This window comes from Fusarium tjaetaba, assembly GCF_013396195.1.
Source record: "Fusarium tjaetaba strain NRRL 66243 chromosome Unknown NRRL66243_c0000153, whole genome shotgun sequence".
NCBI lineage: Eukaryota > Fungi > Ascomycota > Sordariomycetes > Hypocreales > Nectriaceae > Fusarium > Fusarium tjaetaba.
In genome coordinates, this window is record NW_023501349.1 from 1 (window position 1) to 21,859 (window position 21,859).

The 21,859-nt window shown below is 47.8% G+C and overlaps 9 protein-coding genes across 9 annotated transcripts; 4 read left to right on the top strand and 5 right to left on the bottom strand.

Annotated features, from left to right (window-relative positions):
* Nucleotides 1-1,370: 1,370 nt before the first annotated feature.
* FTJAE_7487 (uncharacterized protein) lies at nucleotides 1,371-2,372 on the bottom strand (the record flags this gene model as incomplete). Its single annotated transcript, XM_037354208.1, has 1 exon — nucleotides 1,371-2,372. The coding sequence occupies one exon, from the start codon at nucleotides 2,370-2,372 to the stop codon at nucleotides 1,371-1,373; it is 1,002 nt and encodes a 333-aa protein (XP_037205363.1).
* An 807-nt stretch (nucleotides 2,373-3,179) lies between these two features.
* Nucleotides 3,180-4,445, bottom strand: FTJAE_7488 (pectinesterase; the record flags this gene model as incomplete). The annotated part of the gene is made up of 2 exons (XM_037354209.1): nucleotides 3,180-3,734; nucleotides 3,780-4,445. 2 exons carry the CDS (start codon nucleotides 4,443-4,445, stop codon nucleotides 3,180-3,182), a joined length of 1,221 nt encoding a protein of 406 aa, XP_037205364.1.
* Nucleotides 4,446-5,881: 1,436 nt separating this feature from the next.
* On the top strand, nucleotides 5,882-6,697 carry FTJAE_7489 (extracellular serine-rich; the record flags this gene model as incomplete). The annotated part of the gene is made up of 3 exons (XM_037354210.1): nucleotides 5,882-5,987; nucleotides 6,036-6,384; nucleotides 6,436-6,697. The coding sequence occupies 3 exons, from the start codon at nucleotides 5,882-5,884 to the stop codon at nucleotides 6,695-6,697; spliced, it is 717 nt and encodes a 238-aa protein (XP_037205365.1).
* Nucleotides 6,698-7,321: 624 nt separating this feature from the next.
* On the bottom strand, nucleotides 7,322-8,380 carry FTJAE_7490 (uncharacterized protein; the record flags this gene model as incomplete). Its single annotated transcript, XM_037354212.1, has 1 exon — nucleotides 7,322-8,380. One exon carries the CDS (start codon nucleotides 8,378-8,380, stop codon nucleotides 7,322-7,324), a length of 1,059 nt encoding a protein of 352 aa, XP_037205366.1.
* Nucleotides 8,381-9,075: 695 nt separating this feature from the next.
* Nucleotides 9,076-10,371, top strand: FTJAE_7491 (uncharacterized protein; the record flags this gene model as incomplete). Its single annotated transcript, XM_037354213.1, has 2 exons — nucleotides 9,076-9,397; nucleotides 9,482-10,371. The coding sequence occupies 2 exons, from the start codon at nucleotides 9,076-9,078 to the stop codon at nucleotides 10,369-10,371; spliced, it is 1,212 nt and encodes a 403-aa protein (XP_037205367.1).
* A 362-nt stretch (nucleotides 10,372-10,733) lies between these two features.
* FTJAE_7492 (aminoglycoside phosphotransferase) lies at nucleotides 10,734-11,624 on the top strand (the record flags this gene model as incomplete). Its single annotated transcript, XM_037354214.1, has 1 exon — nucleotides 10,734-11,624. One exon carries the CDS (start codon nucleotides 10,734-10,736, stop codon nucleotides 11,622-11,624), a length of 891 nt encoding a protein of 296 aa, XP_037205368.1.
* A 431-nt stretch (nucleotides 11,625-12,055) lies between these two features.
* On the bottom strand, nucleotides 12,056-13,531 carry FTJAE_7493 (uncharacterized protein; the record flags this gene model as incomplete). The annotated part of the gene is made up of 2 exons (XM_037354215.1): nucleotides 12,056-13,247; nucleotides 13,377-13,531. 2 exons carry the CDS (start codon nucleotides 13,529-13,531, stop codon nucleotides 12,056-12,058), a joined length of 1,347 nt encoding a protein of 448 aa, XP_037205369.1.
* A 2,468-nt stretch (nucleotides 13,532-15,999) lies between these two features.
* FTJAE_7494 (peroxidase) lies at nucleotides 16,000-16,735 on the top strand (the record flags this gene model as incomplete). The annotated part of the gene is made up of 2 exons (XM_037354216.1): nucleotides 16,000-16,340; nucleotides 16,393-16,735. 2 exons carry the CDS (start codon nucleotides 16,000-16,002, stop codon nucleotides 16,733-16,735), a joined length of 684 nt encoding a protein of 227 aa, XP_037205370.1.
* Nucleotides 16,736-17,409: 674 nt separating this feature from the next.
* FTJAE_7495 (penicillin binding protein) lies at nucleotides 17,410-19,020 on the bottom strand (the record flags this gene model as incomplete). The annotated part of the gene is made up of 1 exon (XM_037354217.1): nucleotides 17,410-19,020. One exon carries the CDS (start codon nucleotides 19,018-19,020, stop codon nucleotides 17,410-17,412), a length of 1,611 nt encoding a protein of 536 aa, XP_037205371.1.
* Between the last annotated feature and the right edge of the window lie 2,839 nt (nucleotides 19,021-21,859).

Below are 21,859 nucleotides of genomic sequence, written 5' to 3' on the forward strand. Positions count from 1 at the left end.
GTGAAGTACTCAGTCATGATATTATTGCTACTTTGTTGAGGGTTCTTGGTCTTCTTGTAATCGCCATGGCCAGACGCGGCATCGGCGTAGAGGGTAGATCCAGGAGACTGATAGTTATCTATGAGCACTACAACGTTCTCCCAGTCGTGGCGATGGCCGCTGACAAAATTCCCATCAGCCGGCTGGTCCTTGGGCCAGTACCAAGCGTACGTGTGTAAGGCGCGTGATGTGAGCCATCAGCTGCGGGGACTATCAACTCAAAATAACACTCTTATCAAAGATTTTGATGATTCGTTGATCAGCGATATGCATTTTGGCAAGGGCACCGAAGGTGATGGGCAAATTGTGGATGTAGTCTTGAGTTCTCTTGGCTTGTCGCGTTTTCGCTGATAATAGTTCGCTTTGCTGTAGCTGGCATGTTGTTTGTGGAGTTGTGTTGTGGTGTGTGTGTAGAGATACCCTCTTGGTCTCTTCCCTTTGTAATGCCCCAGGGCTTGCAGTAAGATTTATTGGTTCTCGTGAAAGCTTCTGGGTAAAAGCTTATATCGGGAAGATATCGTGTTGTCATTCATCATCTGTGTTCGCAGCCTAAAGCTTAGCCTTATAGGCCGCAGTCATCTCATAGATGATTTCGCAATTGTCGAGACGACTTTGAGTGATGGATGGATTAGGAAAGGCCGAAGTCGTGGGGCTTCGGGTTCAGTCTGAAATGGATGTTCTGGTAGATAGATCATCTCGCAGCCACACATCATTTCCAAGGAGTTTTCTCAAGCCCTCGGGTGAAGTCCCGTGATCGCCATGAATGTTCAGACATTGCGACTTTATTTTTTGATGGTGAGGCATTGGGGCTAGAAGCTAGAGGCGGTGACAGCGGTGACATCTGATCTCAGGGTTGGAGACTCAAGAAGATTGAGGCTCAGCTTCGATAAGACATGGTTGGTATAGCCCACGACGACGAGGTCCGGGACTGGGCCACGTGTCATTTGCATTTGAGTTCTGCTGCTGGGATAATTCCTTTGTCCCTCATATTGAAGATGGAACGAAGAAACAGCCTCAGGGATGACAAAGGTTTCGTCTAAAGTCGATGGTGTTGTCAGAAACTGGATGGCATGTTGGGATAAAGAAAGGATCTTCTCTGCCAAGGGCCACAAATTTTTAAGAGAAGAGAATGATTTCGGAAAGGGGTGGACTCCGGGCCGTTATTTATAGGCAGAAGAGGAACGAGTTAACCCTTGATGAGTCACAATGAGAATGTTCTCGACGAAAGTCAGATGAAGTTTGAAGCTTAAAGTGCAAGCACCGAGCTTTATTCACTTACATGCATCCACTATTCTTCGGCTCAGAACCCAATGAAAGTCTTGAAGTTAGTCCTATGTCGACATCTTTAATCCCGTACTCTCATTATCATTCTCCCTCCTTTCAACATAACTAACCGATATTTCCGTCTCGATTAAAATCCTATCATCCGCATTTGAGTTCCCTCGTTTTCGTCTCTTAGTATTTGCATCTCTTCCCATATTCTCTAGCTCACCATCCTTGACCACGTATCCAGCACAATCTTGCTCAAAAGCATTCAAACGCACGATTTGATTTCCACTCTCCGCTCCATGCGAATCATTCCCTTTTGCAACCTCCACAAGCCGATTCAAAAGGTTAAACTCAAGTTTGAGTTTTATACTGTAGACAATCGCTTTGTAAGCTGTCTGGAAGTCGTAAAAGTCTGCGAATTCGAGGACCAGGATCGGAATGTCGAGAAGGATTATAATGACGTTGACGAAAAGTAAATGCCTCCTCATCCGTCGAACGCCTTTTCGATATAAAAGCCCTTCTGTCCCAAAGAACGAGGAACATGCTTTGATGTAGATCGCTGAAATAATAAGTTCTTGAAAGAAGAACACTGTAACTTGAATCTTTTCGTAGATCTGATAAGGATGAACCCATGGATTCTTATCGCTGCTGTTGGCGCCGTACATGAGAATAATAATCGGAATATGCAAAACAACAGCATTGGTAATAATCATAGCCAGCACCAGCTTCATAATAAACTGGTTCCAGAAAATGAGGTGCAGTCGGGAGTATAAAACGAGCGATTGGCCCGTGACCATCAAAACCCAACCAACAGAAATAAGGGTGATGTACAAAATAAAGTTATCAGAAAAGAGCAGATTCTTGAGGAGAAATCCAATGGTATGAGGTGCAATCCCATTCGTAGCAGCCAAAAAGCTCCAAAAGTACAGGCTCTTCCTCGTCTTGAACGTCGTGAGGATAAGAACATTGAGCTCAATGACATTGTACAGAGAAATCCCCATACAGACTGCGATGGGTATCGTTACCGACGGGCTTCGTTGATCGTCGCCGCCTGAGTAGCCCATTTCGAAGGCGCCTCGAAGGCAGAATTTGTCCCGTCAGCTCATACTGTGAGATGAAGAGGAGAAAGTGGAGGAGGGAGATGTCAGATTTGTAGATCAGACAGGGGGTGTTTATGTGTTGTTGGATGCTTGTTGAAGGATTCTTATTACCGGGAACGTTTACTCCGGGGAAGAGGAAGTGGCTTGTTTGTCGGGATGTAACTGGTTTGCTTTGCCGCTGGTGTCGATTGTATTACCTACCTACTTGATATGGGCATAGATAATCACAGACTTTCGGGGAGCTATTCCGCCTGAAGCGGTATCTCATTCGAGATACTTTTTATATTATTGCTTAATTGTATACTTTGATCATATATCTGATTCTTCGTAGAGGCCAATGCTCATATATCGTACCATCTTCGCTCTTCTCATGTGAAGATCACCTCCCGATCCTGAATCATCCAACCACTAATCTTAGCGTCTTTTACCCCGCGAACTAAAATAAGGGGCAATTAAAGAAATGAAACGCGCCATTGGACACAGAGTTTACACCCCCTGCACATGGCTTCAAACCTCATCTCGCTTTGGGGATCCTCATTCACTTGGCAGCGGTAACTTGTTCACGTCAAATCACGAAAGTAAGGCGGGAATAAATATCTGAGAGCTGTGATAGTTTGAGACATGCCATTTGAGGCTGACAAACTGAGACATTCGGGTTAAAGGAGGTAGAGAATTGAGCTTATGATGCCGAGTCATGGTGGTGAATCACATGTGATGTATTGAACCGCGGGATATCTCAAATTGCTGTAACCCTGGTCGAGCTGAGAGTCTTTACAGAGCCTTCTTGTCAATCCACTTGACGTGTCCAAACTTCCCCTCAGGAGTCTGGAATACATCCGCAGGCGCTCTATAAGGCTTGACCTCCGCATCCGTCAAAACCTTCGTAACATTGCTCGCCTTCTCAGCCTCAACATTATATCCCGGCCCATGATCATTCCACGTCGCCATGAAAGTATAATTATCAACTCTCGGTGTCGACGTGCTCCACTCGATATACCCAGCAGGCAAGATCACAGCATCAAAGTACGACTGCATAAAGATCGACTTGTGCTGTGAGTTCCATGGTCGACCGAGGGCACATTTTCCAACAAAGTTTGTAGCGATGGTGGAGTTTACGGGGATGACCTGCGAGTTGTCGATGTAGACGCCGTATTTGTTGGTGAAGGTCGTGTTGGTGCCTTTCCAAGCGGTGATGCCGCCTCCGCAGCCTCGGAGAGATAATGTTGATTTCTCAATCCATGCTGTGCCGAAGCCATACAGGAAGTCAGTCTCTCCAGCGATGATGTTATCATAGAAGTAAGCGTTTCCAAGTTTTCCAACGTAGACCTAAAAAGTCAGCTACCAGTTATTGAAAGGTGGGATTTGACTTACAGTATCTTGGTAAGAGTAGAAGCCGCAAGAGTAAAAGCCCGCATTAGCCCTGCTCACACCAACCGCATGCGCAGGTCCAACAGATCTCGGCGCAAAATCATTTCTGAAGTCAATGTTATACGCCCTGAAATCCGTGCATCCAAACGGCGTGTCCGCAGGCACTGGAAAACCCGTAGGTCCAGATCCAGTCAAAGTAGCGTTGAAATTAGGTCCAACAGTGAGTACACTCGTGAACACATTATCACTCAAACTGCCATTGTTCGTATTCGCCAGGTTGAACCAGATCTGAACGTCGTTCTGAGCCGTGATGTTAACATCAATATCAGCGTAGAGATCCTTGACCCAAGGTTTGTTAGAAGCGCCGATCAGATGCAGGGGTCCTCGACGGGTGACGTTCAATTGCTCGCTGTAATTACCAGGCGCAATGAGAATGTGGCCTGCGGTTGTTGTGTTACCAAGCGAGTCGATGGCGTCTTGGATGGAGGAAAAGTCTGCTCGTGGATCATCCTTTGCTACGAAGAGAGTGCCCTTGGGACATCCCTCTGTAGCACGCTTTGTCTGCCGTTGACATTTCTTGTACGTGTCAACGGGTCCTTTGGCGGATGCAGTCGCAGTAGAAAAGAGAGTCGCGGCAATAATTGCCGTCTTGATGATGAAGCCCTTCATGTCGAGATACGTGACACTGGGTCCAAACCAAAATACTACGGTCTTGCTGCTGCTATATAAATCTACTAGTTCAACCTCGCATTGGCCGATCCTCCTTCATTTAAACCCCCAAAGCATATAACAAGATCAAAACTCACATGTTAAAATCCACAAATCAGATTTGAGGATGTATATTATCTGCAAGCTTATTCGGATATTCGATGCCGTAGTTAATATAATCCTCGATGAATCCCCGGGAATGGAACCTCACTAACGTTAGTTCTGTCAAGGCACGATCGGTAAATAAAATTCCACCAACGAAAGCGTTGAATTGGCAGTTAGTAGCGGTAAAGTGACGATGTTCAGATTGGGGTCTTTGCGGGGGAGTAAAGATCAGGCTAATTGGGGTTGGGGTTCTGCGGGGATGGGAATGCCCCCACGGGGTAAATCTCGTTCTGCTTTCATAGAGAATGACGATGAGCGTTCTTAAGTGGTTCAAGTGAGTTTGGTAAGCAGTTGTCTTATCTTGCGATAAGTAAAGTGGCTGGCTGGTGTGACCTTGCTGTACTCATCTCCTTCAAGGCCACATCCATAGTCACCCTCCGACATCATGCCAACAAATTGTAACACTTACATTCATGCGCAGCAGATATTAAACTTAATCGATAAGTCTATAAAGTGGCAGTGCTCTGTATTTATGGTTAACATTACGACTATCTCCCTCCATTCCCTGATGTTGATGAAACAAGCTTGAAGGCGATCACGAATCATTCCACCTCCTGCGGCTCAAACCTCTCGGCCCCTAAACCTCCTCATCTGGTCACTAAAACCGCTTCATCAGATGAATCACTTATGCAACATCACATCAAACCTCTATCAAGATCGCCAAGCCGCCCACAAGCCGAAAAGCCACGCATGCCCCGTTTCAAAAGCCCTATATCAATTTGTCACTGTTCTTAATGATTACAAACATGAAATATCACTCTAAAACATGAATCAAGGGCGCAAAACATGAAATATTACTTAAAACCGTATCTCGGCTATATGTCAAAGTGGTTGATGAAACACCACGTAACCGTACTCTGAAACAAGACAAGTTTGCAAAACATCTTGGCTGCTAGTGAATTTGTCATATCTTGCAGAAGAGCAACTCTATTCGAATTCTTGTCTCAGCTCGAGTTTCGGCCCAGAGATGAGGTCGGCGTGTGCCCGATCATCAGTGATTTAGAAATGTTATAAGATGATCTTGAGTTGCAGTCGGGAATAATGGTCTGATTCACAGATCAGTTTTTACCTTTCTTACCTTCTTTGAGTTAATCGAAATTCTCTTCTTTTTTACCCTCCTGGTGAGGATTTATAATTGTTAATTTCAATTTTTGATAGTTGGCTGGACCTTCTTTACGATACGCTCCTTACCAACCGACTTTTGAGATTCTTTTTTGTTGATAATATTCAAGATGTTGGCCAAGACTTTCTTGTGGGCTGCAGTCGTCACGGCTATGCCACTCGTTGAAATGTCCCCACGGGAACTTCATGATCTTGAAGTTCACCAGCCAATCTCGAGTAAGTTCTCAGAGCGCTCAACCGAAGAACTATGCTGATACTTGACAGTCAAGAGAAATCCGCCCCTCGAAGCACGAGCCAACAGAATCATTCCCGTTGTCGTCGGCGGTTCTCAAGATACCTTCGTTCCAAACATGATTCGAGCAGCAGCCGGAGACGTGATCCAGTTCCAGTTTAGTAATGGAAATCATACCGTCACTCAAAGCTCTGAAGACTCCCCATGCCAGCCACTCCAGGCGACACAGTCTGGAGTCATCCACAGTGGACATATTCCCTTCGAGGCTGGCCAGACAACCGTCGGGACGTTCAATGTGCCTCTCAACAACACAGAACCCATCTATTTGTACTGTGCTACCGGCCCGCACTGTCAGATCGGTCAGGTGATGGCCATCAACCCGTAAGTGCGACTCCACTCTGTACGACACAACTAGGTACTGACCAACCCCAGCCCCTCTGAGGAAAACTTGGTCCAGTTCTCCAAGAAGGCAGCCGGTGCCCTGGCCAACGTCGATGCTGGTGCAGCTACAGGCGGAACAGTTGGAGAGATTCCGTTGGCGGACGCAGCGTTTACTCCGGCTGAGGAAGAGGCTCCTCCAGCGCCCCCTGTTGAGAGTACTCCCGCTGCAGGCCCAGCTCCCCCAGCTGAGACGCCTTCAGCCACTCCTGGAGCAGCAGCGGCTATGGAAGCACATCACCGACTTGGTTATTAGCGAGCTTTTTGTAGAATTTAGGAAGTCGCTAGACATCTCGTTTACCTAAGACGCTCCTAAACCTTTGTATGTCTAGTCAAATTCATCCTAAATATACTGATCTCAAAACTCAAAACTTGTTCTTCCTTCTTATACTCCTCAAACATGGGAAGACTCTGAATAGTTTTATCGGCTTTCCACCTTATTTCCCAAGATCACAACATTTTATTATTTGTTTCTTTCCTTCTTTCCTTCTGTTTTTTGAAAGAAAAGTTCTTAGCATCATCTATAACTCTATCCCAGCCAACATAATTCAAGAGCGTTGCACAAGTACCCCGTTTGAGTTGGCTGCCAAGTTGTTCACCGTTAGGACCCAGCATCATGTTCAAAAAGCCCCTTAGTCTCTGCACTGAACGATACGTTACATCCCCTGCTCAGCCGCGATAGTAGATTGCGTGAGGACTTGTCCCTGTCGCCCCAAGCTTGGCTTCCTGTCGAGTTACAGATGGACCTGTGGACGTCCCCTTCCAAATCCGTCCAACCCCCAAGCTCCCCATGATAGCATCGGACCTCCTTCAGCATCGGAAACGCGCCCCGTTTGACCGCCTCACCCAGTGCGACAATCGGTTCCTGGAGGCTTATTCTCTACGAGTCAATGGCGAAGCGGCGGATCGATCGTGGCAGGAGATCGACAAGGCATGTCTTGAACGGCTTAAAGTTCCTAGCTTGCTCGAAGCGGAACCCTGGACCTCCAAGGATCAGCGTCTCAAGGTTGGTCAAGCCCTTGAAACTACCTACGACCACCGCTTTGCTGCTCCATGTATACGGCTCCCAATAAAGCTCAACATACCGCAGCGTTTCTTGTCGTAAGGAAAGCACATGCGGCAGCGTTCGGGGCGTAGTAAGATCACTCACTCGCAAATTCAGCCAGTCACGCATCTTTATGAAAAAGATGAACACGAATGATTCAAGCTGTATGCATGATTCGAGGATCTTTTCGAGGATCTCCGGCTTAACCACGGTATTGACAAGTTTGAGACTCTTGACATTTTCAAGTTCCCCTGATCCGAACGACCAGGACAACCTGGTGATTTGGATGACCAATGTGTGGATCTTGGGTGCCTGTCGGAGCACATCGTAGATATGTAGGCTGGGGGGGAAGTCGTCTGACTCCTCATAGGCACGCTCAATGTGTAGATATCGCAGTGACTCTAGCGTTGTTCGTCTGGGGACCTTGATTTCATGCTCCAAGTTGAGGCGTATGTGTAGAATCTGAATGTGTGGCACATGACGCAACACCATGTTGAAGAAATTGAAACGAGGTTTTATGCTATCCGGAATTTGATTGCGACAGTCGTCCATATCCTTTGTATAGGCGAAGCTGAGGCTGCGAACATGTCTGAAGGCATCATGCCGACGACCTCTGATGTGTGCGATAAATTCCTTTATATAGAGGAGGTCGCTCTTGAGTTCGATGCGGTGATAGCGATGGGGCATAGTAAGTGTGTTCAGCGCTTGACATGTCTCAGAGAGACTGAGGAGGGCTTTGGCTTTTTGGGTATTGTGCTCCCAGATTTTCCTTGGACAAGATGTGACCAGGTCTTGTTCGTGGGGGGAGTGGGAGAGGGGCTCAGTCTGACAGTGAGTGCAGAAGAGTTTACATATTCTATCAACAATCTCTGGGGGGAGAGAAAGTAGACCCATGGTGATGACTGAGAATGCGCAGCGGCGAAAGAGTTCGGAGGACTGAGGGATGAGGTAGAAGAAGGAAAAAAAATTATGGCGAAATAAGAAATAGAACAACTTTTAGTACACCAACTAAACAAAATAAAATCAGTCTTAATTTCGGGGAGGCTGCATGCAAGAGCCCATAAGCCACTGTTACACCAGAATTTCTGCTCTGGCGAGGCTGTCGACTAAGGAGACATCAGATCTCAGGCGGGAGAGAAGCTAGGACTAGAACTGGGTTGTTACTAATTCTCTGGCAGCCTGATATATCCAAAGTGCTTCTGAGCTACTCCATTAATCAAGAACGAATGACTTGCCAAGTATCTGTAACTTTTCCATGCATCTCTAAAGATATACATATAGTTAGTTGCACGGCTCTTCAGCAACAGCCGCCGAGTTTGACCTCGCTACTAACCTAGGTGGCCATTTTTTATCTCTGAAGTAATTCTACTGTTTTCTTCCGGGTGGCTTCTTATGTCAACTTAAGGGCAGTGCAGTGCAGTGCAACGCAGCCTAGCGTTCACGCGCTTCCCTCACGCGTCAGGACTAGTCATCGCGTTACTATTTCTTTGCTTGTGTAACCTTGACTCATATAAATCCTCAAAAGCCCACCAACTCTTTTCTCACTTTTGCTTTCTCCCTCATGCACCTCGCATCCAACCCAACTCATCATGAACAAGCCTGCCCTCGATCATATGCCCCCAGAGATTCTGGCCGACATATGCTGGTATCTCTGTAGCCACTGCACAAATGACCATCTCAGTCACTATCCCCAGCCAAACTCACTCGCAACTCCTGATCCGGGAAAGCTATGGGAGAAGCCACCTGCTGAGGTCGCCACCGGCCTTCTGAGCCTCGCTCGCGCTTGTCGGGTCCTGAACAACGCTGCGACGCCATACATCTACCACAACATCGATGTAAGGAGATGGTCAAAGAAGAAGATCACGGAATTCCTGAATGGTCGCCGCCAGCTGCCGGAGACATCCTTCATCCGTCGCCTCACTTATCGGTTCAAGCAAATTCCCTCGTACACGCTACTAAGCCGGATGCCTAGTCTCTAGCTACTCTATTTGGTAGACTGTCCCTCCTTCGATGAGACAATCCCAGAAAAACCCCAGGAAAAGCTGCATGATCTGCGATATCTGCACCTCGAAAGCACATCTTCCACGCACACCCGTGATCTAAGCATACTGGAGGGCTTGTTCGAAATGGCACCCAACATCAGGACAATTGCCATCAAATCCGGTGATATCGGGTGGGATGAGTACCTGAACGCATTTCCCAACGTGCCGCTCGCAAACATCACCTGCCTGAAGCTCTTCAACATGATTGTCGAATCGTATGCTCTCGAAGAGATCCTTTACAACTGCCGCCCTCTCGAGTCATTCATATACATATCCCAGCGGGGAAGGAATGTAACACCCTCGAAACTCCAGTACACACTTCACAAATCCTCTCCCACCTTGCGTTACCTAGAATGCTGCTGGCACTCAATAGATGGGGATGATTATGAGGCGCCTATGATGCCGTTACTCATCCGTTCGCTCAAGATGTTTCGAAGACTACAGACGCTGGTTCTCGGTGGGGATTCCCTCTCTATTGGAATACCCGGCAAGGATGATGCTAACAATGCCGTCTATGTAAAGAACCTTGATCCGACAAGTCTAGTCGAGCTTCTGCCCGCTTCTATCGTCGAGGTTCGGATCGACTCGAAACACCTCCACAAGGACATATACCAGCCTATGGTAGCATTGTGCCAGGCAAAGCAAGCTGGGTCATTCCCGGAACTTCGATCCTCCGTACAGACTAACTTCGATGTTTCTGAAGTTCCCTACACCTTGAGGAACCTCAGCGAACTATCCGACAGATACCAGGTCGCGTTCAAACAGGAGGTTGGATCTGTATTCCCACCGCCCTTGGCCCGTCTTCATGGGGAAGACTCTGAAGACTCTGAAGACTCCTCATAGAATTCTATAATGGGGTCATGTAACTCAGTATTAATTTTACCATAGTCAATAATAGTAATAAAATCCATGCGCGACAGTATCTTACTCTTAGTTTAGTAGCTTGTTATCGCTCTCACTCATATTATCTCGAGATAGCGTTGTGCAATTGGACATTGGCGGATTGGTGAGTGGATTCTAATTCCATTAGTTCTCACCTCTTGTGTGACTCATTCACGATCCTTCGACGCTAAATTATACGCGCTATACGAGCCTCATCCAAAGCCTTCTGCCAAGAAACCTACATATTTCTGTTAGTGTATGTTGAAAGACAGACCCCCAAAATTATTCTCGGTAGCTCAGTAAATCACCGTTCACAAACCACGATGGAGGTAGCTCAGCACTTCATCGAGGCAGAGAACCTCACCGACATCAAAACCGCCGGCGAAGGCCTTGAATGTCTCGTTTATAAAGCAAAATCGCCAGTGTATGGTCCAGTCGTTCTCAGAGTACCCAGAGTCAAAGTCTACCAAAACGCCAATGACCCGAATACCGATGCAAGTGATCTCATCCAGCAAGAGATGAAGATCTACAAGCTTCTAGAAACCTCATCCGTACCGGTTCCAAAAGCATACAAGTACCTTGAAGAAGATGGTTACCCAGCGATGCTGTGCGAGTACGTGGACGATGACGGAACAGACATCACGTTTGAGGAGATGGGACGTGTAGCGGCGATGATACACTCGACTCCGTTATCTGACCCAGCGATGAAGACAGTTGCGTTGGAGACAGAAGATGTGTTCTCGACAATTGAGAAAAGACTCAAACGACGCTTCTTGGTGCTGTCACAAACAGTCGCCGAGGCTTCCAGCTGGATAACGAACTGGGAACTTATCCACAACATCCTTGAAGGTCTCAGACGCTTCCCTTCAAGTCTACTGCACATGGACTTTCGCGACGTCAATCTTCGTCACAAATATGGACGAATAAGCGCTGTGATCGACTGGACCAACGCTCTGATCGGCCCAGCAGCTATTGACCTCTTTCGCACCCTGGAGTTTAGCCAACTTGACGAGAGCTTCGTCAAAGGTTACAATAGCGTCACTACCTGGTCTGATGTTACAGCCCAGGAAGAGTGTTTGCTAAGACTTGATGCTGCGCTTGTGCTGGCGCTGGTATTCACATCGGAGGCGCCTGATGCTGAGAGGGCGGAGGCTGCGGTGGCGAGGGTGAAGGAACTCTCAAAGAGCCTCGTGGAAGCTTCGTCGCACGAGTGATGAAGTTTGAGTTAAATTTGCCTTATACTAGTCATGGATAAGGTAAAATAAATGAGCTTTCAACGAGTGAATGGCATGGGTTGGCGTGATGGAACGGACTGGCTGCATAGAAAGGCGTTATTCAACTTACGCGACCAATTGAACTACTTTGTTACTACGTTCTGGTCAATTAAAAATGTCAACTTTTGCAATATGCCAAACGGCTAAAAAGACCGCTGAAGTTCTCTCCTTACGTAGACCTCTACCAGCGAATGCTAAGAGCGTGTGTATTGGCCATCTGAAGTCTTATCGAGACCATCCACAGTCAAGTTTAGCCTCAGCGACAGCATCTTCAACGTTCAAGACACTACACAACTTTACAAAGAACCGTGCAGAATTATTCTTGAATGATGTATTAGTCTATTGTCATAAAGTATGTGTATATATGCAGTCTATCGTCCACCCCAATGCACCAACTTATCATGGCACTTATCCCAGCCCTCAAAGTACGGCTTCCTCCTCTCGTCACCCGCACCCCCAGATCTAGCAAGATACTCCAGCACCATATTTCCCCAAAGCCAACTCGCAGGTCCCTTGCCCGGATGCGTCTGATCCTTATACAGCATCGACAACGAACTGATCAAGCGTCCCCATTCAAACACCTCATGGCCCGCCTTCTCCGCCGTCGCGCGCGCAAGTCTATCAAGATCATAGATACTCGCATCTCTAGCGTCGCTCTCACGATGCATAGTCATTGCGCGGAACATCACAGGCGCGTCTCCGAATTCAGTGTGTATTCTCTCAACAAACGTGCGGATTCGAGCAGCGACGAAGCGGATTTCTTGCCAGACTAGTTGACGAACGCGAGTTCCCATGGGATACACGTCTTTCTCGTGGTTAGCTTCTCCAGCTTCCCAGAATGCGCGCTGATCCCAGAGGCCGTTTTGCCAGAGGATTAGATCGGGGTGGCCATTTGGACCGCGGACTTGGTCGTGCAGGGGAGTCCAGTATTTATCCCATCGTTCTTCGAGGGATATTTCTTCCATGTCGTCCATCCACCACCAATCAGGTCGGTATGTCATGCTGCCCGCGAAGTGCCAATGGTGGAATGTCAAGTTGAACTCGGGAATATCGCAGGAGGCGATGGTGTGTGGCTTGGGCTGCTTCATGCCGCGCTTGAACTCGCCGCAGAAGAATTGCATCATGAATCGATCGACTGAATCGCTGAAGAGGATGATGCGACGACCCCAGAGCCAGCCGAAGCCGCCGTCATCCTTCATTTCAGCGAACGCCTGAACGCCGGCTTCGCCATTGGCGTTTATCGCCTTCTTTCGTCGGTCGCTCTCAGCAATTGCCTCAGCAAGCCATTGTCGCGGTGTAGAAGCAAGTTCGACGAATTTCTCTTCAGGTTCCGTCGCATTAAAGATAACGTTGCCCGCCGAAGGATACACAGCATAATCGGGCGCATCCGCCTCAAGCAGATCATCTGTAAAGGGTATCCATTGTGTCTTCTTATACTGATCGGTACCGTTTATATCAGCAGGAATATAAAGATAACCTGGTCTTCGATACGGATCTTCGCAGTTCAACTCCTCAACTTCAGGCGTAGAGTTGTTGGGGGCGGTGGTGTTCTGTGGTGGTGGTCTGTAGTAAAGTTAAACAATCGTTAGCGCAAGCCAAGAGCAATGCCAAGTTTTTTCGCGTGCTGTCATCAAAACCCCGGGAAATCCAACGGTCGGGCGAGCGAGACTAATAAAGAGATTTTTGACGTACGGATACGAGAAAGTATGATCCCAATACTCTTCTGCTTTGTTATGTGCGTACACCCACGGAACTTCTAATGATTCTTGGAAAAAAGTAAAGACGACGATGAAAAAAGAGAGAATGGCTGCGATGGTAACGCCCGTCATCAATGGAGACCGCGACATTGTAGACATCATCATCAAGACGACGTTCTTTAAAGGAAAAATTACAAAAAAGAGTGGCTAAGATAACACGGAACAAACAAGAAGAGAGGGAAGCAGCATCAATTGAACAACCCGGGGTCGTACTCTATAAAACTGCAGGCTCCTTATCCAAACGCTCTCCATCTGCGATGCCATCGCTCCATCAAAAACCAAGTTGCAGAGCGTTGATCATTCTCCACTACCCCTTAATAACCTGCTACATGATTTGATGTCGGAGTGTGTAAGAAACAAGGAAAAAGGTCCGACGCGTAACAGAAGGCGGCAGTTATTGCACGGGATTATTATTTAACTTCTGACACTGGGCAAATGCCATGGGTCCCTTGGTTTCAGCCTGTGGGTTCGCACGTATCAGATGCGAATAAGTCAGAGGCGATCGCAATGAGTGCGGTTCCACTGGATGATGAAAGATTGTCACTGCGGTTGAGTATAATTCATCTAAAGTGGCGGTCGATCTATGATGATAAGTCATGCGAGATTTATTCTACGAGATGAAGTTCATGGGTTAAGATTATTGTTGATGCGGTGTTGGTTGATGGGTTCGTTCAGTTGAAGAAGCTAATTTAAGCTTACCGATCTTTAAAACGCCTCGGTTCTAGAATCATGCATAAAAGCAACGCCACTGCCAAGATGAGCTTGGCAACTCTAACTGTGTGCTAAACAGCGAAGCCAGACATTGAGGAACAAAAACAGCTGAAGATAGCATTCCTTTCCAAGTTAATTGAAACATTGATCAAAAGGGTGGGTGGGTAGGTTGAAACACGGGACAAAAATATAAAAGACAAAACGATGTAAAGATGTAAAAGTGCAAAAGAATCGACCACGCCAGGAGTCGAACCTGGAATCTCTAGAGATTTCTCGATTTGCTCGAAAGCCGAAATCTAGCGCCTTAGCCATTAGGCCACGCGGCCCGATCGTGTTTGTTGAAGGACCAGGGTGTCAGCGGTCTCCATGAATGGAGCCGCATCTGGACGCACGAGTGAGACTCGCCTTGCTCAATCGTACGCTTGGAACATGGTTGGGTTTTTGATGCGCTACCAACTTTCAAGGCTATCTTGAGGCGGGATCCAAAGTCTTGTTTGTATTGAGTTTGTGTTGACGTGGCTGTGCACAGAGTCTCTCGGATCCCTCAACTCACAAGGCATTGACAGTGAAGAAGATACTGGTGCTGGAGCCCAACGAGAGTACATAGCAAGCTACTGTACCATTATATACATAAAGAAATCCAATCATAATATTCATACACTGTTCTGATCCGTCATATGCTTCAAGCCTTACCTTCGCTCGCTCATCCTTCACGCTCTAAACATTTCTAGGGTCGCCGATTACCCTGAACTGAACTCAAAATCGTCAGCACTACAGCAGCACCGGTCGGCTCGGGCGGTATAGGTTGTCTTGGATATCGGTAGTATATCTGATTGCGATTGCATCTTTGATGTGAGTCGTAACGCGATGTGATGAGATGGTTGTGTGATAAGGCTTGGCTGTCATGGCGTCTTGTGAAGACTTGTTGACAGGCGGGGTTTGTTCCATCCAGCGATGAACCGCAACACACCATTTCATGTTTAATCAACAGAGTGACCTCTCCTCAAGATCCTTTAGATGCTGCATAATATGTAAATCCCATCTATTTCATAATACTCCAACTCAGCCCAAGTCAATACATTCTTTTGCCGTTTATCAGCAAAGCATCACCGATCCCCAAAACAACCCCCGACTTCCGAACCTCGTCCTCCACAGTCACCCCCGGCCCATCGCCTCTTCATGGAGAGCAATTGCGTCAGGAACAGCTCGATGGCAGCATTGCCGCGCCCGATGGCACAATGCGCCAGACCCAACCAATCACCACACACACACAGCACGCAATTCCGAGCCTTGCCCCTCTGGGGTCAAGTGAGGGGCTGCTCATGGTGGGGGGGACACCCTTTTTAGTGAGGGGTGCTGTATCTGTATCGCGATGCTTCCATTTTTTGGCGGGGTTGTCATGATGGGCTTTTAGGACTTCATTAAGATGGTTAGAGATATTATTACTGGGATGGCTTGAGTAATTAGATAGCAGTACAGTCAAAAGAAGCAAATATGTGTTAGTTATGAGAGAACAGAGTGCGGAGGAATGGAATATTCAGGGTCTGAAGGGTTGGCTACCGTTGCAACGCCAACACCAACATCCGAGCCCCCCAAGCTTGGCTTTCCAATCACCAATATCACTTCCCTCGTGGCGTATTCAACCCAGATCGTCCGTCCGTCATCTTAGCTTAATAACGCAAGCCTCTTTCCCAATCTGCTGCTCCAACAAGGTGCAAGCTAGCTCCCTCCCCCAAGAAACCACATCTCCCTATATAATCCCCTCCTCTCCACCCCTCCCTCCCTCCAAACACCTTCTCCTCTTCATATTTCTTCTCATAATCACTCAACAACAACAAGACACAAAAATGTCTGCTCCCGCTCCTCTTCGTCTGGGCTCTGTCGCCCCCAACTTCCAGGCCGAGACCACAAAGGGCAAGATTGACTTCCACGAATTCATCGGCGACAACTGGGTCATTCTCTTCTCTCACCCCGAGGACTACACTCCCGTCTGCACCACTGAGCTCGGTGCTTTCGCCAAGCTTCAGCCTGAGTTCACCAAGCGTGGTGTCAAGCTGATTGGTCTCTCTGCCAACACCATTGAGTCCCACGAGGGATGGATCAAGGATATTGGTGAGGTTACTGGCGGCAACGTCGAGTTCCCCATCATTGGCGACAAGCAGCGCCAGGTTTCTCTCCTCTACGACATGTAAGTTTACTCTCTTTGAGATCTAGTTATGAGCAGAGCTGACTATGTTCAGGATCGACCAGCAGGATGCTACCAACGTCGATGAAAAGGGCATCGCCTTCACCATCCGATCCGTCTTCATCATCGACCCCAAGAAGACCATCCGCACCATCTTCTCCTACCCCGCCTCCACCGGCCGCAACGCCGCCGAGGTCCTCCGCGTCATCGACTCCCTCCAGACCGGTGACAAGTACCGCATCACCACCCCTATCAACTGGGTCCCCGGTGAGGACGTCATCGTCCACCCCTCCGTCAAGAACGAAGAGGCCAAGACCCTCTTCCCCGACTTCCGCATCGTCAAGCCCTACCTCCGATTCACCCCTCTCGCCAAGGAGAAAGTTCTTCCCCCTCAGTAAATTTAGTCACGACAGAAAAAAGCGGTTTAATATTATGATACCTTTGCAGATGAGCACAAAATAGGACGGGGATTTAGTACGCCATGAGATTGACGTCTTGTGATGGAACGACCGGTCCGGAATAGATTAGTCTAGATTTGAGCCATTTGTGATAGCTCTGAGATGAAATAAATGAAGAAATGATCAAACTATATGAGTCTGCCTTCGTGAAATCATGAGAGCTGGCATTCATTATTGACACGTCCCTCATGCGAGGAGGTTATTTCTGATGGCGGGGTTTCGGGCCATCGGTCACCGATACCGGCGTCAAGCTTTCAGGGTCCACACAAGCTTGTGAATCCATCATAACTTCGGCGGCATGAAAATCGGACTGAGTATCATGACTTTAAGAAATCGACCATTCATCAAGCTGTATATTTTGAAGTGTTGTATGCTTCGGATCTTGAGCTTTGAGACCGGTGTCTCTAATTATGTCCTGTATACACAGTATACCCATGAGCTGTATCTGAAGAAAGCATTGCATGAGGAACGTTGGTATGTTTGCAGCTCTGTCGATTTACTTCTAGTGTCAAGATATATGACTCTTGTATCTACCGCCAAAGAAAACGCTGTCTTGTTGTACTGCGACAGAATAACCAACTCGAACCAGACTCTATTGCCCCAGTGCTTCAAGCTCACTTCTTCACAAACTCAATCTTCCTCGCCAACCAACATCCAATCGTCACTCCAGTAACATCGCCCTCCTCGTCTCTATGGAATACGAGCGTCCAGTCCCCAGGAGGCTTCGCATCCATACCTCTCGGGTTCGCAAGGGCCCAGACATCCCCTCCAAGATATCTCATGAACTGAGCTGCGCTATGACCCAAGAACCCCTCAAAAGTACCAAACATGAGTCCACCTTGGTCCACGCAGTGGAATGTTGAGCCAATCTCTTCAGAGTAAAGGTCTCCCGTGAAAACTGAGTTGTCCACGGGCGCATCGCCGATCTTGAGGCGCTTTGCGTTTAGGGTTCTGTTCTCCTTCAGGCGGTGAATACGAAGATTGTCCCCATCGACCACAGCTACCATCGCACGAGATTCTCCGCGCTCAGGGTCCGTCAGATTGACGGGCTCAGCATAGTTGGCGTAGTTTACCACGATCTGTCCCCTTTTACCATTCTTGATCGTGACAGCCAGTTGAGTTCCATTGTCAAGATAGATGCCAGGCCAAGCAGGTGATGCATCAACAAGTGTAGGTGGTGGAGGCTTCTGGAGAGCCAAAGTAGTCTGGATGATATGTTCGACAAGTGTTGCAGCATCAGCTTCATGGTTGAACATTGCCACAACTGAAAGACGCTCTTCTGGGACATGAGCTCGATAAAGCCTGAAACCACGAAGAGCGCCACCGTGGCCGATTCCAGATACACTGCCGTATTGGCTGTGTCCAAGACCCTGGGAGTATATCGAAGGAACACCGTCTGTGAAAGACGTAGGCTTGAAGATAGCGCGGTACCAGCTGGTAGGATCGAACAGGCTGCGATCGAGGAACGACTCGTAAGCGATCATGTCGCCGAGTGAAGCGATGATACCTGCATCGCCGGCCCATTCGATGCGGTTCTCCGCAGGGATATAACCTCTGTCCTCATCGCCTTCATATCCAACGCAAGGCGGTGGAAGTTTCGCCGTGTCTGCACCAAGCTGAGCAGTCTTCATGCCAGCCGGTCCAAAGATACGTGCATTGAGGAGATCTGAGAGCGACTCCCCGGTAGTAGCTTCGACGACACGTGCTACGATGTTGAAGTTGGTGTTGCAGTAAGAGTACTCCGTTCCGGGTGTGAAATGGGTCGACTTGATCGTCTTCAACACCTTCTCATTGTGCTCAGCAATCGAGTAGGGATCCTCAGGCTTCGCACCCCATAGTAGCGTGATAGCCCAGTAGTCGCGAATGCCAGATCGATTGTTACACAAATGGTCAATCTTCAACTCCCCAGTCTTGGCAAGCTCTGGAAGAATCTCCTTCAACTTCTCCTCAAACTGCGTCTTCACATCCCCCTTCTCCGCCAATTTCGGCGTGGGGTTCTTCTCTAGGTCTGCGACCAATCCACAGAGCATCTGTTTTGAGATCGAGCATATGGGAATCAGCGTATCATCCGTCATGGGGATTCTGCGGTTGAAGTCGGCGTAACCCCAGACGCGCTGATCAACGAGGGCTCCATCTGAGAGGACGGCGACAGCACCGCCTGGACCGCGGATGCGGGCTGGGATCGCCTTGAGGATATCTTGGACTATTTCCTTTGACACGGGCATTTTGTGATGATGTTGATGATGGTGATGAGTGCGGGGTTGAAATTGAGTGAGACCACATTATACGGGAGCCAGTGTCGTAATTGGAAGGTGGGACAACATGCACTTTGATAACGCATCAACTCAACTACGAGGCTCATCATGGTATGTTCCTTGAATAGCATCGCGACCACCAAACATCAAAATATCATCACCTTCTCGTTGACGGGAGTAAAATCTCAATGCAGTTGCCTCATGAACTTGTTTGGTCAATTGCTGGGTCTGGACTGAGCTAACCTGTAGCTATCAGACATCATGCTTGCTGCGACAACCCAGCCAGTCTTGTTTGCTACTTCATATGGCATCCTCGCGCAAGGCACTCATAATCTTTTGAGTTGTAGCTAGAGATTGATCAACAAGCATGAAACTCCAAACAGAGAAAGCCACACCTGACTCGGAGCTTCGCTGAGCCGCCTATAAGCATAGAGATCGTCTATCACCGAAGTAACAGTCACAGATGCACGACGTGCCAAGGGAATAAGTCGTCAGTTATATAATGTAAAACAAGAAACAAACTAAATCCCTGCTATACAGCAGGCTGCCCTCGAGGAGTCTGCGATGACAATTGACCAAGCCCAATGTAGTACATAGTCTCATTTCCTCTTCATGGCTGTGACTCTTGCTTTATCGGCATAGGATTCACTACCCTGAAATAAAACATTGACTCTATGGAATTTATTTGCAGCTCGTAGTAACTGTTATGATTTGGCACATATGTCTATTTGTTGAAGGAATCAAGAGCCCTTGATGGTTACCTCAAAGAGATAACGCAGACAGAGCATTCGAGCTCAAGTCATTAGCGGAGGAAAACTTCCACTTCTACATTATTACACGACATAAAGTACCCCAAGGTTCATCAAAGACATTGTATCGTGTGCGTAGGATACGGAGTACGTTAGAGGCAGTTCGTGTTGTATCCTTGTCATCTGCTTGATCATAATAGCGTGGCATAAGCAGCCACAACTACCACGTTCAAATCACATAACACATGTTATGGATCTATAATATTGGATACTGAAACTTAATATTATAGTAAACAATGGCTAGTTAGTTCCCTCTTGTCGAGTGTGCGTGGTCGCAAGTTACTGGCCTGCTAGGCCAGTCACTGACTGGATCAATATCTCCACACATTCAGATCTGGTGTCTTGGACCGGACCTAGCAAACGAACATCGGGAACGGGGCAGATCCTTCCTGGCGGCAGGGCGATGGTGATCTATGGGGGAGACTCGAAGCCCTTGAGTCAAGGTCCCACTGGTGACATGCTGTTCCGTCTGCATCTAGCATCGGTATCATCATCATCATCATCCTCGAGGCATGTCTTTGTTGTACGACCGGGGGAAAGAGCCCGTTGAAGAGGTGATATTGAGAAAGTCATGGACCATGACGCGGATCCTAGTGATATGTTAGTACTCCTGACTCTGTAAGGTCAGGGGCGTTTCGCGATGCCTGTGAACGACTTCATGGCTGGTGGATCACTAATCACAAGCCCAGAATCTCCTCAACGGACGCCGTTGGAATGTCGCGCTCTTGTATCCCCGCATCCAACTCTATCTGAATCTACGGCCCGAGCAGGTCGATTAACCTCAATCGTTCCAATTGTGGCACCTCATGTTGGCATTCAGTGATTTTTGGTATATGTATGCCGCCTCACCACGATTGGATTGAGCGCTAATGCAAGGCACGAGAGAGCCTTCTTGAAGTTCAGCGATGGATTAGAATTCCCTCAGGGCTGAGCCGTCAACAATGGGACCGGCAAAGGAACACAGCAAGGTATAAAGATTAGGCAAGCTTCGTATACCATGATATACTCAGCTTTGAAGGAAACTTTGCGGTTCTTGCTTCGCCCCATCTAACGTTAGAGCAGACTCAACCCTGGAGGGATCTTAAGCACAGAATGTCACTGTAGTTTCAAATTCGGGAGTAATCAAATAATAAGAATTCATCCATTGGTTTTATGCGCAATCGACAATTTATGAACAAGCTAGACAAGTTGTCTCTTTGCCCATGTTGGTTGGTGATGACATTTCACGAACCCAGCTATCTGGGTTCAAAACAGGGGACCCCATGTCACTAAAAAGCCGGGCCAGCTCATTCCACTAGCCTTCTAGGCGCTGTCAATTATTTTGTTAGGGGGGGCCCGTCAATTTAACGCGGTTAGAACCAAGATGATGGTTCAGAATTGACCCTTGACGATAAGTCTCCTTTACCATGATTTTTGACATTAAGGACGAAGCGGTGACAAGCCGTTTCTATAAGACCTGGAGCTATAGTAATAAAAAGTGCTTGCTATTATTACCAGGCATTCATTATGTCGATCCCAGTTCTTCCCCCTGACCTGAGCCGCGTGTTTGTGTTTGTGTCTCCATTAGTGCTCAGTCAGCAAAGGAACCTAAGGGCCAGGGCAGTGGCAGTGGAGGAGGGTTGTGTTGGGCGATTCGCTTGCAAATGTTGGGTCGATTATGCAGTCGCTGGAGTGGAGGGTATCATTGGTTGGTTCGTCCCAACTCGAAGCGCTTGAGCAGAATGTCATGTTACCTCGACTCCTGAATCTATCAACAGTCACAGAAAGAAAAATGAGACGGAATTTCCCGAAGAGAGGAAAGAATATCTCCGCGGGAGTTTTTTACATACAACGTGGTCTATCTGAAACATCCCCATCGAAACCCCTTTGTCGTCATAGTCGATCTCGTTCTCAAGGATTCGGTTCCAGAAGCTTTGTCGTGTCCCCTGTATCCGAAACCAAGCCTGCGCCAGGAGCTAATAAACTTTGGCCTAAGTTGACAACTGTCGACAGCCCCAGTG